This window comes from Eurypyga helias, unplaced genomic scaffold (assembly GCF_000690775.1).
Source record: "Eurypyga helias isolate BGI_N326 unplaced genomic scaffold, ASM69077v1 scaffold2792, whole genome shotgun sequence".
NCBI lineage: Eukaryota > Metazoa > Chordata > Aves > Eurypygiformes > Eurypygidae > Eurypyga > Eurypyga helias.
In genome coordinates this window covers 3,583-20,873 of record NW_010236402.1, presented here as the reverse complement: position 1 = coordinate 20,873, position 17,291 = coordinate 3,583, and the positions used below count along the sequence as shown (strand labels likewise).

Below are 17,291 nucleotides of genomic sequence, written 5' to 3'. Positions count from 1 at the left end.
GCAGGAATGAGAAAGCCAGATAAAAGAATCACTTGTTTTGCTTTTGCACAAGACCTCATTTCTATGTGGCTGTTTGTCACCTAGAGGGCAAACGAACAACGGTGGCGACACCACCACTGCCTCTGCTTACCCAGCCCTAGCAGAATCCGGAATCTTTCTTAAACGTAAGTCACCCGCTTTCAAAAAGCAACACGCAACAGACCAGCTTCAACTGTACACTTGGTTACACTCAGTGCCCCCGGAAAAGAACTGCAGACCGGAAAAGAAGAAATCATTACACTCAGTGCCCCCGGAAAAGAAGAAATCGGTCTCATTTAATCGTCATTACAGTCCTTCCTACAGGAGCTCAAACCCTTGTGAAAACCAACTCCCGTATTTAGTCTCCCCTCTTGGCCAGCATTAAAGTGTGCCACCAGACTAAAGCCGCCGCAGAAGCTCAAGATGGGCAAAGACAGAGCCTCCCGGCAGCAGTGGTCAGCGCTACTCAGGGACGTGCCTTCCAGGACGCGTCCCACAAAGCCGTTCAGCGGGAATCGGCACAGAAGGCAGAGCTGTGACCGGCTACGTTCACAGCCACATGGCTAAGACGACAAGCTACAGCACTTCATCCCACCTGCAAACACCAAGAGCAGAGCTGCTCAGTATTACAGTACATGTTCATGAGGGTTGCTCTGTAACGGCGTAGCTCTCATGCCATCTTTTGCCACGGACCGAGGCAAACGTTTGCCCTGGCAAGTCAGTTCAAGCGTAAATACCTACGGACCCTGAACAGGAAAAAGGAAACTCTTTGTCACAAGGACTATTATAAATCCGACAAACCATCAGCATCCTCAGTGTTGCCTGGATTTGGGCACCTGCTCTTCACCCCAAAGCTCAACCTTCATCCACGCCAGCTTCATGCTAGTGACTAGCAGTCCCTAGAAGCAGGGCAGTTACACGGCCTGCGAGGTGGGCCAGGTGCACCTATTCACTATCAGCAGTCTACAGAACATACGTAGCCAGGGAGAAGTTCCAAAATAAAAAAGGACACTACTCCATTTTTAATGGTTTATTAACACTGCAGCTTTTAATATCTTTGAAGAAGGCCTGAAAGATTAAGTTTTGCTTATTGACTTTGTCTTTTCCCCTCGGCAAAATGTCACCTTCCACCTCCTCCCCTCCACCCTCTCCTCCCAAGAGGGTAATGAAGTTTCAAACTCATGTTTGGCTGCTTCTTATATGTAAACTGGCTTCAATCATAGCAGCAGAAACATGCAAGCCTGGGCAATGGTGTTTGTCAACAGCTTTTAGGGAATGCGTAGAAGTGCACAAATAACTTGTGCATTGACACAACTTTTTCTTAAATTAACTTTGTATATATACATTTATTTTTTTCAGTGGCTTAAATTTGGTGCCCAGAATTAGTACAGAAGCTCTACCTTCTATTTAACCAGGCTTCTGTTTTCTCCCCAAACCATCATACTACCCTTTTTTTAAAGTGCTATATTCACAGAAACTTTAAAATACTACTTCTGATACTGTACACTTGTCCCATCTTGCCCCTCTGAGAAAGCAGAAGGGCAACCTGCAGTGCATATTTAACTGGAGTTGCGCATTTAGCCTCACAAGACTTTAGGGGCATTGCTGTCTGACCCTAACACTAGGAGCAGTGGCGAGACTGTATTTCCCCGTGCTTACGTACACAAGTAAGCAGGCAGACAAAGCAAGAAGTTCTAACCATTTCAGGAACAAAGACAAACAATTTAATCCATATTACATAATTCACTGAATACAGTTGATCTCATCCAAAGTGACTCCTGAGAGCAAAATAGTTTTAGCATTACAGTTTATATACAGCTATGAAGGGATTACTGGAAACCAAGACAGTCTCCTTATACCATTAGTAAGTATACTGGTTACGAGACCGTTGCACACTTTCACTTTGAAGACATTACTTGAACCATGAGCAAGTTTTACCACCACCTGTTTGCTATTTATGAAAAACATTATTTCAAATCTGATTTTATTGTTATTTTTACCTTATTTCCGCTGCCAGACATCAAAATTTGAGTCAGCTGCATTGAGCAATGACTCCTTTTTCTGCTCTCCAGTCTTGAAAGTGCTAGCTACCCTTGAAAACCTCCGTACACTATGCTGTAGACATTTTAAGATCTTCCAGGTGAGGTTTTTTTTTCCTCCTCCCTTCAACGCAGGAATGGCTGCTCTGTCTGAAGCAAACTACATCCTGCACTCTATTGCTTTCATTATTTTCCACACAATCAGTTTGGAACAGGCTATGAAAGTTTGACGTGGCAATGTTCTATTAGAGAGAAAAAACAAAAACAACAACAAAAAAATTTAAAAAAAACAAACTGGGAGAATTACACCATTCTGAACCAGCGGAACCAAAATAATCAAGACCTTAACATAGTTTTTCCAGTCACTGGGATGGAAGGAGACTTGAATGCAGACACCGGAACAAGTGATTGGAAACATCTGTGCTTGCATGCTTAAGTGAAAAGATAAGCAGTATTCGCATTTTCTTCATCATCTTCCTTGCCCGTATGCAAGACTTCATAAAAAAAGTTTATCACAGAGAGCAGTGACAGAACATGATGCAATTAGTTTTCTTCTTTTAAAAAAAGCACTAGAAATCGAAGGCAACCAAGATAACGTACATCTTCTCCAGAACATTTTTCTCAGCTACGTAAGGTGTGCATATACCAAGGTCTAACACACTTAGCTGCACCACATCAAGTCAAGCTGTCCAAGAGCATACACAATTTTGCTTACAGGAGTATATCCCTTCCACAGTTTTTCAGTTTACAAGTAATTCCCTGTATTGGATTATGCTTAGCCAGAAGTACACATAATATTTTTGTTCCAATACTACTGTTTGCTCTTATGACGTATTCAGAGATGAGGCAAGACATAAGATTAAGTGCAGGGAAGCATTTCAGACCCCTAAAAAATGCGTTCTTTAAAATTTAGCTATACATGGTTAACACAGGTAGATCTGCCAAGAGTTGCATAAAACGACTCTCATTTTCCAAAGGCGAGCAACTGAGGCTCCCTCTGCAAGTATCAACTCTTCTGCATCGTGGAATTCACTATGGGTGTCTGAATCATTCAAATTGCATTTCTGAGCATCTGCTAAAACAGAATTACAAACGAATTAACTTAGTATATGTGGATTAAGTAACCTTATGAAATCAAAGACTAATGCTGACTCCTGGAAGACACCCAGAAGATCCAAAGATGGAACAGAAGGTTGATTATTACACTCCCGCACAATCCAAGCAAATTATTGATATATTGAAAACATTCATGTCTAGTATTTGTACCTGCTGGATATCCAAATTATTCTGTCCCGAAACAAGTTCAATAACCATCCTCTCTGTAGCTGAAAGCAGCCAGAAAACAGCTCATTTTTTTAAACATATGGAATGGAAACTTCCCCCCCTCCCACCCAAGATTCAAATACAACAGTCTAAGCCAGAGACTTAAGCAAATAAATTTCAAAATAGCCATTTGTTACAAGTAGCAAATTACCATGAACAATGAACTTGTTAGAAATCCCTTCTAAAAGTACGACACACACAAACAGGCTACCCAGCAGAAAAATCTGTTAACAATTTTATTTCTTTTGTAATGTTAAATATTATGGGACAGGATTGTAAGGATGAAGATCTCTCAACAATGCCTCACAAGGGATAAGAAAGAAATTCTGCTGTGACATTAGCAAAGTAAGGTAAGGAGAAAATTTACACAGTAAGAGGCACCATATCCCCCAGAATACCTCTTGTCATATTCCTGAATGAGTGGGATTAGCAATCTAATAAATCACTTTTCAAGAGGTAACCAGCAACAGATAAAATTTTAAAGGATTATTAAAATAACATTTACAAGACTCTGAACAATTTTTGAATTCTTATTAAAACCACAGAAAGAAAGAACAATTCTTTATTTATGAATTTTCATAGAGGACTGACTGTGCAACTGACACCTGCTATTGATGACTTAATGTACAATTTTGTCCAGTAGCCGAACAGTTTGTCGTTTCAGATTGTGTTTTCTAACCGTGCGAGATCATTAAAGGCAAAGCCTGTTATGATGCTGTACACAAAAATGGCCACTTGGGCCATACTACCAATGAAGTGGTAGGTAAACAAATCTTTTTCTGGCCAAGGAAAAAAAAAAAAAAAGGAAGCTGCATTTTGCATGCTTCTCTCACTCATTCTTTCTACAAGATGAACTTCCCTAGAAAGAATCCAATGAAAATGGCTGCAATTACAACAAGAAGTGAAGGAAGAGAATTAGAGCCATTATCTCTGAGGGCCAAAGCTGTGGGTGATCCAGATTTATCCGAGTGCGCTACCTTTCTGAGCCTCAAGCCTTCATCCTGAGAGGGAAGGAAAAAAAAAAAAACACAGATGGAAAAAAAGTTACGAACACATCACCTTCACAATTGTGAAAACTGAACTCAAAGGCCAAATTTACTGATGAACATTTAAATACAAATTAGAAAAGAAAACAACGTTAAACCACACCAAAATCCAAAATATGAGCAGAACGAACTGTAATATTTCAGGTAGGGACAGGTAATCTGCTAGACATTCTCCATGCCCTGGTTAAGAACGATGCTGAAATTCTTGCCAGGAAAAATCCTGCTTTTACTTACTGTATGTCAGAATTAAATGTCAATAATTCCTTATTGTTACGGAGAAAAACCCTTAGTAGTAGTGTTTCTCCAAATGTTCCAATATCATCAGAATTACAGGTGTGGAGACATCCTTATTTCATAGTTCTTTAAAAGGCTACCACAGCCAATGAAATTATGAATGAATACCCAAAAGCAAATATATAGAAAGTCATATGAAGTCACATATTGACCAATTACAGGTTACTGAAATGGTAACTTCACATCAAGGTACTGGAAAGCAGCGCTGGTTACCTCCTCCCGCCAAACAATTGCTGTCATTCACTAACTATTTGTCATACAGAATGTTACCGCTTTGGATCTTATTTACTCATCCTCAATGAATAATAATGCACTTTTTATTAAAGCTACTAATTCAGTACCTCTGATTTAGAATTAAAGTAACCAAGACCACCTTAAATAGGACCATTTCATTTAAGAAGAAAATTAGTAGCTTCAGCATCTCATCCATGAGAATCACAAAGCCTCAGTCACTGAGACATTAAAATACACAGTACATACACAATAGCAAAATTGTATTACAAATCAATCTTGACATTCTAACAGTTGTATCTACTTTCTGGAATACACATCTTTTGGCCTAAATACAACCCAGACCTTTCAATCAAGAAGGGTGAGGCCCCTTCAGTATAAACGTGGAAGCAGAACTTACTCTCAGGTGCCGATTTTCATCTGTCAGCTTCACAATCTCTGCTTGAAGTCTTCTGCACTCCTCCACTAGCTTCCTTGTTTCGGTATCATTAAGCGAAACACTATGTGGTTTTGGCATCGGTCCATCCTGCTTAGATGTATTCAGTACTGGAGCGGGTTTGCTTGCATCTATATCATTCTACAAATATTAAGAATGACTTGAGAATGTTACTTACCTAGAGAAAAATCCTCCACAGATTAAAATTGAAACAATCCAGCTACTAATATAGTTCAACGAAATTTATATTGACAGTAATCTGAACAAAGACTTCTGTTATTGGTTCCAATCCGATCAGCTCACATATTAAAAGGCAAGAAAAGATTGCACTGTTTACATTTGGTACTATGGGCTACTGAGACAAAAATTAATACTTTAGCTGCTTAACACTGAGCCAGCAGGCACCCAAAAGATGGCATAAAACACACCAAACAGCATTTGAACTTGAGGGGAAAAAATAAAAGAAAGTAATCCTGCAGTAGTAAGAAACAAAACAAAGTAAAAAGAAAACAGGTGGTCACAAATGAATATGTAGTAGGGATGGTACAAATGTTTTGCACTTAGAGCACCTCTTAGTGAAGGAAATAAAGCATTCAGCAAACACGGAGTCTAAGTCTCGCAGCATATCTGAAATACACATTATTAAGTTTGAGTACAAATGAAAAGTCACATAAAATGCTGTGAACAAGCCAAAACAAATTAAAAGTCTAGTTCACGCACCTCTGCTCAAAATATACAATGATCTTCAGCAGACATTCAGAATACAACGGATTCAACAGTATAGCCCAGATTACCATTTGTAAAAACATAGCATTCATATGGCAATACACTCAGAAACAGCTCATATTTGGGCTTCTGCATGCGTACTTGCTTGGCTAGTCTGAGGGAAGCACTAAATGTAACAGAAAACCTATAAAAGGTAAACACATCTATATAATAAAAAAGCAACTTAAAAAAAATGAAGAATTTATTAAGTTCCTATGCAAGTAGCAGTTATTTGGTCGTGCATTTTACTTCTTTTGCAATGCAGCCACAAATAGCTTAAAGGGCCAGATCCTGCTACTCCACACCGGTAGTCCTAACTGGATTTAAAGAGACAAACGTATTTGTATCATGAGTAAGCAGATTGGGAACTGTTGCTTTTTTAATTGGTTTGCTAGCTGAACCGAGTCCCTTTCTAAAACGTCACTAGAGCCCTAAGACTTAGCTCCCTGGAACAAACCTCCTTCTGCTGTTTGACCTCAATGACTGGTCTTTTCAGGTCTACCTTCTGGCTGTGACTGGCAGGCATTTGAAGAAAGTTGTTTGAAGAAAGCTGTTGCTGACTGGAGTGAAATACTTGCATCCTGGTGTAGGTATAACCTGAGGTGGCAGGTGAGGCTTACCCCCAGGACTTGGCAGATTTCTCACTGCCAGGTTTAAGAGACTGCCTAAATCAACTGCTAAAGCAGAGTTTTGCAACCCTACACTGCTACTCAGAAAAATAAAAACATGATGTACAGTCCGTACTTTGAAGATATCCCATTAAAGAAAGTACAAAAGAAGGTAGTTTTGCATAATCCACATTTCTCCCACTACATTATACGTTTTGTAAAATTAAAAGTATTTTTTTTTAATATCTAAGACTAATTTAATAAAAAGATAAAACCCACAGAAACTAGATATGCTGGTTTGGGCTGGAACACAGTTAATTTTCTTCACAGCAGCTGTTACGGGGCAGTGTTTGGGATTTGTGCTGGAAACAGTGTTGCTAACACAGGGATGTTTTGGTTACTGCTGAACAGTGCTTACAGAGAGACAAGGCCTTACCCCACCCCACCACACCTGCAAGTGGGCTGGGGGTGCACAAGGAGCTGGGAGGGGACACAGCCAGGACAGCTGACCCCATCTGATCAAAGGGATATACCGTACAACATTTATATGCTCAGCATGACGTCATACCTCAGCATATAAAGCTGGAGGAAGGCGAAAGAAAGGGGACATGTTCAGAGTGATGGCGTTTGCCTCCCCCAGTCACCATTAGGAGTGATGGAGCGCCGCTTTCCTGGAGATGGCTGAACACCTGCCTGCTAATGGGAAGTGGTGAACTAATTCCTTATTTTGCTTCACTTGCATGTGTAGGTTTTGCTTGACCTATTAAACTGTCTTTATCTCAACCCATGAGTTTTCTCACTTTTACTCCTCTGAGTTTCTCCCCCATCCTGCCATGGGGGGGAATGAACTGTGTGGTGCTTAGGTGTCAGCTGGGGTTAAATCACGACAGTAGACAACTAAATGTCTTGGTAAGAAATGCTTAACCTTTGCAGTTTTAGCATTTAACACACACTTAGGCAGCTCACACCTGAACAAATGGCTGCATCTCATAAATTATCCTTTACAAAAAAAAAAAGCAGACACCAAAAAACCCCAACCACAAACATTACACTGACATTGCATCTGAAAAATATCTTTACATTACACTCCAAAAACTGTATTAAAAGAATGGTTGCAGAAACAGCTACTGGCTAGTCAGAAGCCTTCACTGAGACCCTTCAAGCATGTAAATAACGAGATAGCATGATCTGTTCATGTAAAAACCACTTTCCTCCAACATGCCTTACAGATTACTCTAAGAACTGGATAGTATAAAAAAGAAAAGTCAAGGCCAAAAGGTAAATAAGGTTGTTTACTAAAAGCAGCACCAAAAAAAACAACAACCACCCTACTCAAACAAACCAGAATATGTAGTATTAAGATTCCATAAATCAGAATTTCAAGTACAGGGGTAAAAAAAAAGTTAATATGTAAGAATTTAGTCATATTCTGCAAAACTTCTAGATAACTAACAGTTAACTATTATTCCAAACACCAGACATTTTCTGTCTATATACAATGAATCTCATCTCCTACACAGCTGGAACAGATTTTGTCTGAAGGTAAGAGCATGAAAGAGGTAATGGGATTTTTGCTTCTGTCTGATTACCTGTCTTTACCACTACCTTAAAAAATGCATTTAGGATTCCCAAAACATGCATTAATTTCTAATTCAGCTGATTTTAAAAAGGAAGTACTTATTAGAAAGAGGATTTTTAAAACTGAAAAGCATTTAATACTTCAAAAAACAAATTATACAATTCACTTTTCACTGCATGCAGTATTGAAGATTCCCCTTTTTTTCTTCTTTTTTAATCTGACAGCTAAAATGCTAAAGCAAATCAATAATAAAAATAATGAAAGTATAGAAATTTTTGGCACTAGTCTCCATCGCTGGAGGTTTTTAAGATGCAGTTGGACAGGGTCAGGGTGCTGCTCCCCTTCCGATGAAAGGCTGAACCAGATGGTATTTCAAGGTCCCTTTCAACCTGGGACGTTGTATGATTCTATGAATTTTTCAGAAGCTATATAATGAATACCCCCTGTCTAACTTAGTACAAATTCCTACAATCCATTTAATCAACAAACCAAACAGGTTTAAAAAAAATGCAAAAGAACTTTCCCTGAGATCCTACAAGTCAGTGTATGACAGTTTCTTACTCTTTTCTTACTTACCAGTTTATCATTTTCGTTGGGCATTTCAAACACACATCTCAATTTGGAGTCCATTAACTCATCAGGTTTTGCTTCTTTCCACTAAGACAACAATTAATATAGTTACTTAACATGCCAGACTGATGCAAACATCTCATCAGTTCACAAGCTTGCTCTTAGTACTTCCTTCCTATATAGATGAATACTGTCCTTACCCTAACTGCCATTTTCAGACTTCTTTCTGAACTATTTTTTTTTGTTCACTTTGATTACTGCAAAGTAATCAAATCTAGAAATGGTTAATTAAATCTGGAAAAGGAAATGAGTAAGTTGAATGCAAGGATGGATTCAGAGGTTTGTAGGATAGGAGGGGACAATACAGCAGTTCCTTCCTGGCCAGAGTTACGCCATGACAACACACAATGAGGAACAAGTCCCATCCTGAGTCCATTTCGGAACAAAGTTCTAACCCTATCACTCCTTGGTAAATGTATTCTTTATGTCCATCTTGGAAGCACCAATTTTATACAAAAGACCCAAAGACACCTTTTAGTGACCTACATTTAGTTGCAAAGTGTATTTCTGAAGTCCTTCATATTTTAGATTTTTAACCACTTTCTCCTTTTACTGCATAACATATTAAAATTTGGGCCTAGAGATTTTTTTCAAAGCTGTTATAAAAAACATTTTAAATTCTAACGGTTGTCAACACATTCAACTAATTATGAAATACGCTGGAATCTCTCTGCTCAACCAAATTAACTTTCAAAGCATATGCTTCATGTTGTTTCCTTAAATCTTTAGGCTCAGAGACTGATCTGAAGTCTGAGGCAATTTTTCCAACAATAGGTCCTCTGAAGTTACCTTAGAATTGCAAGCCTACAGACTAGAATATCCAGGCTTTTCATAACATCCTTCCTTTTTCTATATTTTGTTTTTTTTTTTTTTTCAGTGGCATTAGTTGTACAGAAATTTATAACTGCAATTACCGATTTTCTGCAAGGTCTGTTTCTCTGTATTCTGTACTTGAACACACTGAGAAAGCAGTTACTTGAAAGGGGTTTCTAAAGTGGATTTTTATATCCTCACCGAATAGTTACGCCTCACCATACATAAACAAGAGCTATCAGAGCATATTTTAAAAAAGTAAACCAGACTAACAAGAGGGATGTTAACTTTCTAGCTACATGCCTCAAAAGCTTAACAAAATCTAAAAGGTTTTCTACCGTTTTCCAGTGAAGAGATATGCAACAGTAGTCTTTGCCTTCACGTAAGGGGACAGAGCATAAACCTACAGAAGTCTAGCAGATTTCAGTGATTTACAAAACCTCATCTTTTATCCTTTGTTTCCTCTCTCCTCCTCTGCCTTGAGTGAACACTGAATGTATCTGTGCAAACTCGGAATTCCTTAAAACAGTCCCTAGAGACAGAAGCCTGTGCATCATTCCCCTCCACTGTAACACACATGCTTATGGGAGCCCACATACACCCTCTGAAGGACACATTTTGGCAACTGAAGGCTTACTTCCTGCTGCTGCCAGCTTGTAACATCATAAACAGGTGTCCTTAATTCTGAACTAACAAGCACAAACCTATGTGTCTTCCTTCTGGACCTTTCATCTGACCAATCCTGCCTAAGAACTGAATCTACATGTTCTATTGAAACAGAAAATGAATCTATCATTTGTGCTGTAGAGAGACACATCTTAATCCCATTCAACATTTCACCTAAATGCTTTCAGATGAAATACACCCATTTTACAGAGCTCCAGGCTTGTTGTTTAAACGTACTCTTGATTCCTACAAATACAATCTGTTTATCCCCTTCAGATGAGATGCATATAAGATATAACATGCCTGTATATTAACACTGAACAGACTTCACCTTAGATTCCCTACTATTTGCATTCAACCAGTTCACTACACGAGTGCAAAGAACTGAGCTTGTGTATATAATATTAAAAACCCTGAATCACATACAGAAGTCATACTTGTTCAGAGAAAACCCAATTCTTCTCCAAAAATAAACTGCAATAACATGATTTATTTACACATAAGCCTGAATTTTTAAGGGGGGGGGGGGAAACAAAACAGTCATTTTACCCCATTTTTACTTACCACTGCCTCCATATCTGAAATATTTGGTGGTGCATAGGTTGTTTGTACCATAAACTTGTGTTTACTCTTCTCATTTGGATCATAGTCGAAAGGCTGCAGCATTACTGTTCAGAAGAAAAATTAAAGGATAAAACTGTGGTTCTTCAGCTAATCACTGTAACAAGACTTTTCTTTGGAATAAACACATTTTATGATTAAGTGAATGTATGTAGCACACATCATGATAGTAACTCAGGGATGGTTACTACTGTAGCACTACAATACTTTGAAATGAAAGCTTTAATTGCAGAAGCACAGTACCTTCACCCATCCAAGTTATACAAGGCCATCCAGGAGCAGACTGTAGGTTTTACCACCACATAGCATTTGCCCTGACCACTATGGCATCACTATTTTGTGTGTGGTTTCTTTAGTGCAAAGGGACTGAAATAACATGATGTCTGTAATACAGACGGGGAGATCAGAACTTCCACAGGATATAGTTGCATGTCCAGGGGCACAATGCAAGGGTTTGCAGAAATATCTGAACACACAAGGTTTGTTACGGTAGGGCTGGGGGACTACTGAAGCTGCGGGATGGATACACAACCAGCAAGTCTACCTCCAACCACACTGTATGGAGCAGACCCTGAAACATGTTAGGCCCCTTGTCTCCTTTTAGAGACAATGAATTGTCTCACTCCAGATGGGAGTATTGGAACACACAGATTATACTTGAATATGTGTTTGTGGGTACACTTGCAACTTGGTTTACCAGAGGATGAGGACTAAGAGTAAACTGTAAAGATAAATTTTTTGACAGTATACATACACCTGTCTTCCACAGAATGGGAATTCCAGTTCAGTGTATCTTTATACAAATAAGAGAAGCTGAAGTAGTTTCAGATCAAGATTTTTAAAAGTCCAAGAATTATATTTATAGAGTCCTATCAACAGGTACCTGTATATTTCCCTATTTTACAGAAATGAAAAACCTATAGCAGAAACACTGATTTACCTAGAAAAAAACCCACTGTATGCTCAGAACAACCTTCCCACATATTCTAAGCCACTTCAGCCTGCAGACTTCAATACTGCTACAGTTTTCAACAATCCAATTATATTTTCCACCGTTCTGAATCTTCACTGGGTGTACTGTTCAACATGCTTCCCTTCACACAGAGAGTGAATTCTTCATGGTAGGACTGAACTGCAGCAGTTTATAAAAATACTAAGTATAGTATCAAAATTACTAAATTGTCCTTTCAAATTTACTAGTACCTATGAAAAAAGTTGCTCCTAAATTTAATTATACTGCCATCTAACTTTAGGCCTTAAATACCAGTCACAGGTTGCAGGTGTTTGCTACAGGATGGTTCTCTCCCCCTCTCTCTCCCTCCCTGCCCCCCCCCCCCCCCCTTAAATGTTACATACAGCATAATCAAAGGATAAATGAATAATCTGGATAGATATATTTCACAAATAAGCACATAAAGGAATCACAGTATTTGACATGCTTTCAAACAATCCTATTTGGAAAGGTTTAAAAGTCGGGTTTCCTTAATTAATGGTCTGTCTCACTAAGGTCCAAAACATAGTCATCAAACTAAATGCTTCTTCCAGGTATGGAATTTATCTCTAAGAATTGTTCCATCCACAGACTACTGAATAGCATACAGTATTTCAGTTTCCTAAAGCCAAGGGAACAGATGGAATAACTTGAAAGATGGCAAAGCCAGCTTTCCATCATCAGAGAACTTCTTCACACGCTGGCAGAATCCTTGGATAACTAGTTAAATAACTTTCTGTTCTTTGACCACTCGGTAACAGCTGAAAATCTGATGGAATTGAAAAGCAGCAGAAAGAGACTATCCACAAATTCAAAGAGCTCTTCAAGCTCTTCACAGTTTTAAGTAATCATGGAAAATTTCACAAATACACAAAGCCACAGTTTTCAACATGTTCTTCGAATCCCTGAGTAGTCCAGAGATCACTTCTGCGAGAAGTGCAACAAACAGTTATGAAAGCAAGCTTCTTGTTAATAGGCCTAGGTTTTCTACACATAGGAGGGCTGTAAATCCACAAAATAAACCTTAAAGGGGTCTGAAAACAAGGAGGAAGAAGAGTAACAAGTAACAAGAAGTTGTGAAGGAATAAGAGTAACACACTATATTCTGAAAAGAAAAATCAACAAGAAGTAATCGTAGTTAACAACAAGCCATACATGATACAATAACAAATAGTAAATTTAGGGCATCAAGGTAAAGAAAGACAGGTCTTACAAATCTAGTATTTTTGGAAAAATAACTGTTAAATCATATCTCCAACAATGAATTTAAAAACTGGCTTGACTCTGAATCAGCCCAATGCATTACACAGGCTGAAGACAGCTAACACTACCTCAACACTTAGTTTTGAACACGGAGTTTCAGCCCATGGTATCCTATAGTGATTTCTCTCTGCACAACAATGTGACAGAAATCTATTTTTCATTATATGAAAGATGAGTTAGCACTGAAAACATTCACTGGAGAGATTTATGAGATAACAAAGTGGGTCACTAGAAAAATTATCTGCACACTTGGCTTACCAAGAAATTACAAACTTAAAAGCAAAAAGATGAAGCTGACACTTTGGGGAAAAGAACTCAATTCTGAAAAGCACTGTGGAGTCACTGTAACTAAACAACTGCACATGAAAGCATCTTGGGGTCACTGTAGCTGAATAACTGCATGAGAATCCAGGAATACAGAAAAACGGGTATCAAAGAATCCCTGCTATGCAAACCGAAGAGTCGAAAAGTATGATACTGTTTCTCTTCATCAGTGAACCTGAAGCTGAAATGTTCACAGCTCCAGTATTGCCTCATTTAAAAAAAAAATTAAATACTTAAAGCATTAAAAACATGATTTATAACTATAAAAACACACTTTAAAATAGCAAGTAGAATACATCCATCTATTCAATTCTCTGAAGAGAAAGTCCAATATCTTAATTGTGATTTATGACTACCCATGGGAAAGATCCCTGATATCAGATCAAACACACAGTTAAGACAGAAAAGCTGTAAGTTGAATACAGAAATAAAGTAAGCTTTGGACTACTTGAATCTTGAACAAATTCTCAGTAAAACGATCTTTCATCCACAAGATGCTGGACTCTCCGTGGTAATAAGCAATACTGAAGTTTTAGAGGGTCACATTCTAAGCATATTAGATTGAAAAACTGTTCTCTCTCCTACAAGGAAGGCTACTGTAAAGTTTTAATCAATCATAAATATATAAACTTTTTCCATTACTCCTTGCAACATTTGAACCTATCACCTGAAGCTAGTTCTCCAGCTTCTTTTAAACTTCCCAAAGGATATAAGGATATGAATCTGAAAAACTCTGAAGATTGCTCATGTTCCCCTTTTGCTTTGCTACAGTTCTCCAAGGGTTCTACAAAAAAATCAGCTTTCTAGACTTAAGAGACCTAGGAGCTCACACCTGCATTGCCTGTGATCTCTAGTACCTATAAGACCACAGCCTATAAAAAGGGAATTCCCCCCTCTGCAAGTTGAGAAACATGGTGGGTTCAGAGAAATAAAGTTTCTCACTTCAGAGTCACCGGTTTGAGAATCCCCTTTATTCTGGGGATTCCTATCTGAAAATGATCAGGAGAATGACCTACAAAAATCATTCACCAAACCACACTGATACCTAGTCTTCTGCTGTTTTCTTGAGAATGTCTACTCCACGACTAGTAACACCTGGTCTTTTTGGCATTGGACAGTCCAGTATATGATTAGACCACCGTGTGTCCAGCTATCAGAGTTCTGCAGATTGTCAGAATGAAGTATGTAAGCCAAACCTACATGGGATTTCATGGAAAAAACAAAAATACTGTCTGGCTTCAGGGCTCACACTGATGAAAAGTAAGGATTTTTTTTTTAATCCTTTCATCCAAAAAACCCAAACACAGAATAAGGAGAGCGTGTCTCTATAGTGAAACACATCACATTTTTCACATCTAAGGGCTACAAACTGCTCAACCTACCTAAAATAACAGAAAATCTTTTTTTTTAAAGCAATTTAATGATTGCCACTTCACATACTACTGTGATAAACTACAAAACCACAGACCAATTGGGACTGTTACTATGGTCAAAACAACTAGTCTACAATTGTGAATGGTTTTGTTTTTTTTTTTAAGATGCGATGAACTGTCAGATGTTAACTTTAAACACATCAGAGCAGCCAAGCAACGCCCTCTTTCAAGACATAAGCGTGAATATAGTAGTCTGAAGCAAAGGTGCTTTTAACGTCACTGCCCACTTCCAACTTTCTTCTCCTTTCAGAGAGCTGCAGATAAATGTGACAAATGGCAAGTATTTATGTAAGGAGGATTTTTCACCTATCTCCATCGAACTGACATTAATAAAGGGGAACAGTTGTATTTTTAAATAATATTTTTTAAAATCAGACATACTTCCAACAGCCTCTAAGACCAAGCATTACAGAATTCCATGAAAGGCCTAAAAACACCTAACCAACAACTGCATATATCGGTTTTTACCTGAAACAATTACAGAGGATCCTGGGTCAATAATTCCACTGTTTGGCCTCACACAGTATCGACGAGGTGCTGTGGTCTTCACTTTGAAGCATACTTTTCTATCTGATGGATTTCGTAGCTTAAGATTTGTAGTTACTACATCTGTAAAGGGACCTGAAAAAAAAGGGTTTGGTTTTTTTTTAAATGCACGTATCTCTTGAAAATAAATCAGTTTAGACAGCACAAATTACTCTTAAAATATAACTTGATGGCAACAAACTTCTAAAAGCAGGTGAAATCATACCTCTCTTAAGCACATATACTATTACATGCAAAACACACTATCACCTTAGTTATAATAATCTACACTACAACAACAAACAAACAACTCATAGTATGACAGACTCAAGCTGCTTTCATAAGAACTTTGTACATGCATATGATAATTTTACCAAATCATTCTTAACATTTTAAATACCTAGAAGATTAATGGTCAGATGCAAAAGTAAATTTTGCTGGATTTTTCTTTAGGAACAGAAGCAACACATAGTTTGGAACTCTTTCTAATGTTTAAAGAAAGAAAACACTGTGACACTGCAATATACAAACTGTTCTTGAGATTTCAACTTCTGTTGTGCTTCTGAGTTCCTACAGACTTGACAGAAACAGACATCAACCTCAACTTTTTAAACTCAAAACAGGCAAGAGACATGATACTGTTTACACATATACTCTAACTGATCCACAGAAAAAAAGCTGTAGCGGCCATATTTAGGTATTCAAGGCAGTATATTCTCTAAACCGTTTGTGTTAAACCATCAGGATAGGAATTGCCTCTAAGACTGGATTGGACAACAGGCATTATTTCAATGTCAAGCTGCAAAGGCATGTCTTCAAAAGAGATCACCTCCATGTGATGCCATACAGTAACAGCACGAAAAGCAACTAAGGTTCACAGTGTTCCGAGCTGTGTTAATCTCCCTTATGCCTGTGTCATCTGAAAGCAAGACTGCACAGGCACTGAAGAAATGTAACCTAGAAAATGGAATTTCATATGAACATGAAATTTATTCAATAATATTTCATGTGTACATTATTTTTTAAGAACCTTCTTTAAAAATTACGCATTAAATTACTACAAAATAATTTTCATCAGTATTAAAAACATGGCAATTACTTTTCCATTACAAAAAACCAATAAGGAAAATTTAGATTAAATAGGATGAAAAATATATGCAATATGAACAAGTGGTAAGGTACAACAAAACCATTAACTTCATGAGACAAAGGAAGTCAGTTCTTTTCTGAACACCTTATTCCACAGAGGTGTCTGGGCTACTCTGAAGTTAATGGTACTGGCCACTACCAAACATATTACTACACTAGAGGGGCTCACTACCTGACCAATGTCTTTGTTTCCACAAATCCTTGATTTTGCAAGAGTGCTAACAGAGTTTTGACACAAAACACCAAGATACAAATCAATAAAGGACTAAAATGGGAATTACTGAGAACCAGAACACTGAGATGTAGATGAAGACACACATGAGCATACAAATCAATAAAGGACTAAAATGTGAATTACTGAGAACCAGAACAATGAGATGTAGATGAAGACACACATTCAGGTTTACATTCAATGAGACTTTTGAATAAATAGGAAATGGTCTGAAACATAAGTTCTGATCTGGCTTTATCCAGTGGACAAAATAGTCACCCTCTCAGTCCAAGCAAATTTGATACAGACCCCAAAAGCAAGATTTA

At 38.0% G+C, this 17,291-nt stretch overlaps 1 protein-coding gene across 1 annotated transcript; it reads right to left on the bottom strand.

Moving 5' to 3' along the window:
• Positions 1 to 3,447: 3,447 nt before the first annotated feature.
• On the bottom strand, positions 3,448 to 15,701 carry VAPA (VAMP (vesicle-associated membrane protein)-associated protein A, 33kDa; the record flags this gene model as incomplete). Its single annotated transcript, XM_010147047.1, has 5 exons — positions 3,448 to 4,381; positions 5,352 to 5,528; positions 8,916 to 8,996; positions 11,013 to 11,116; positions 15,549 to 15,701. Coding segments are annotated over 5 exons (674 nt in total), but the record flags the coding sequence as incomplete, so codon positions are not given.
• Between the last annotated feature and the right edge of the window lie 1,590 nt (positions 15,702 to 17,291).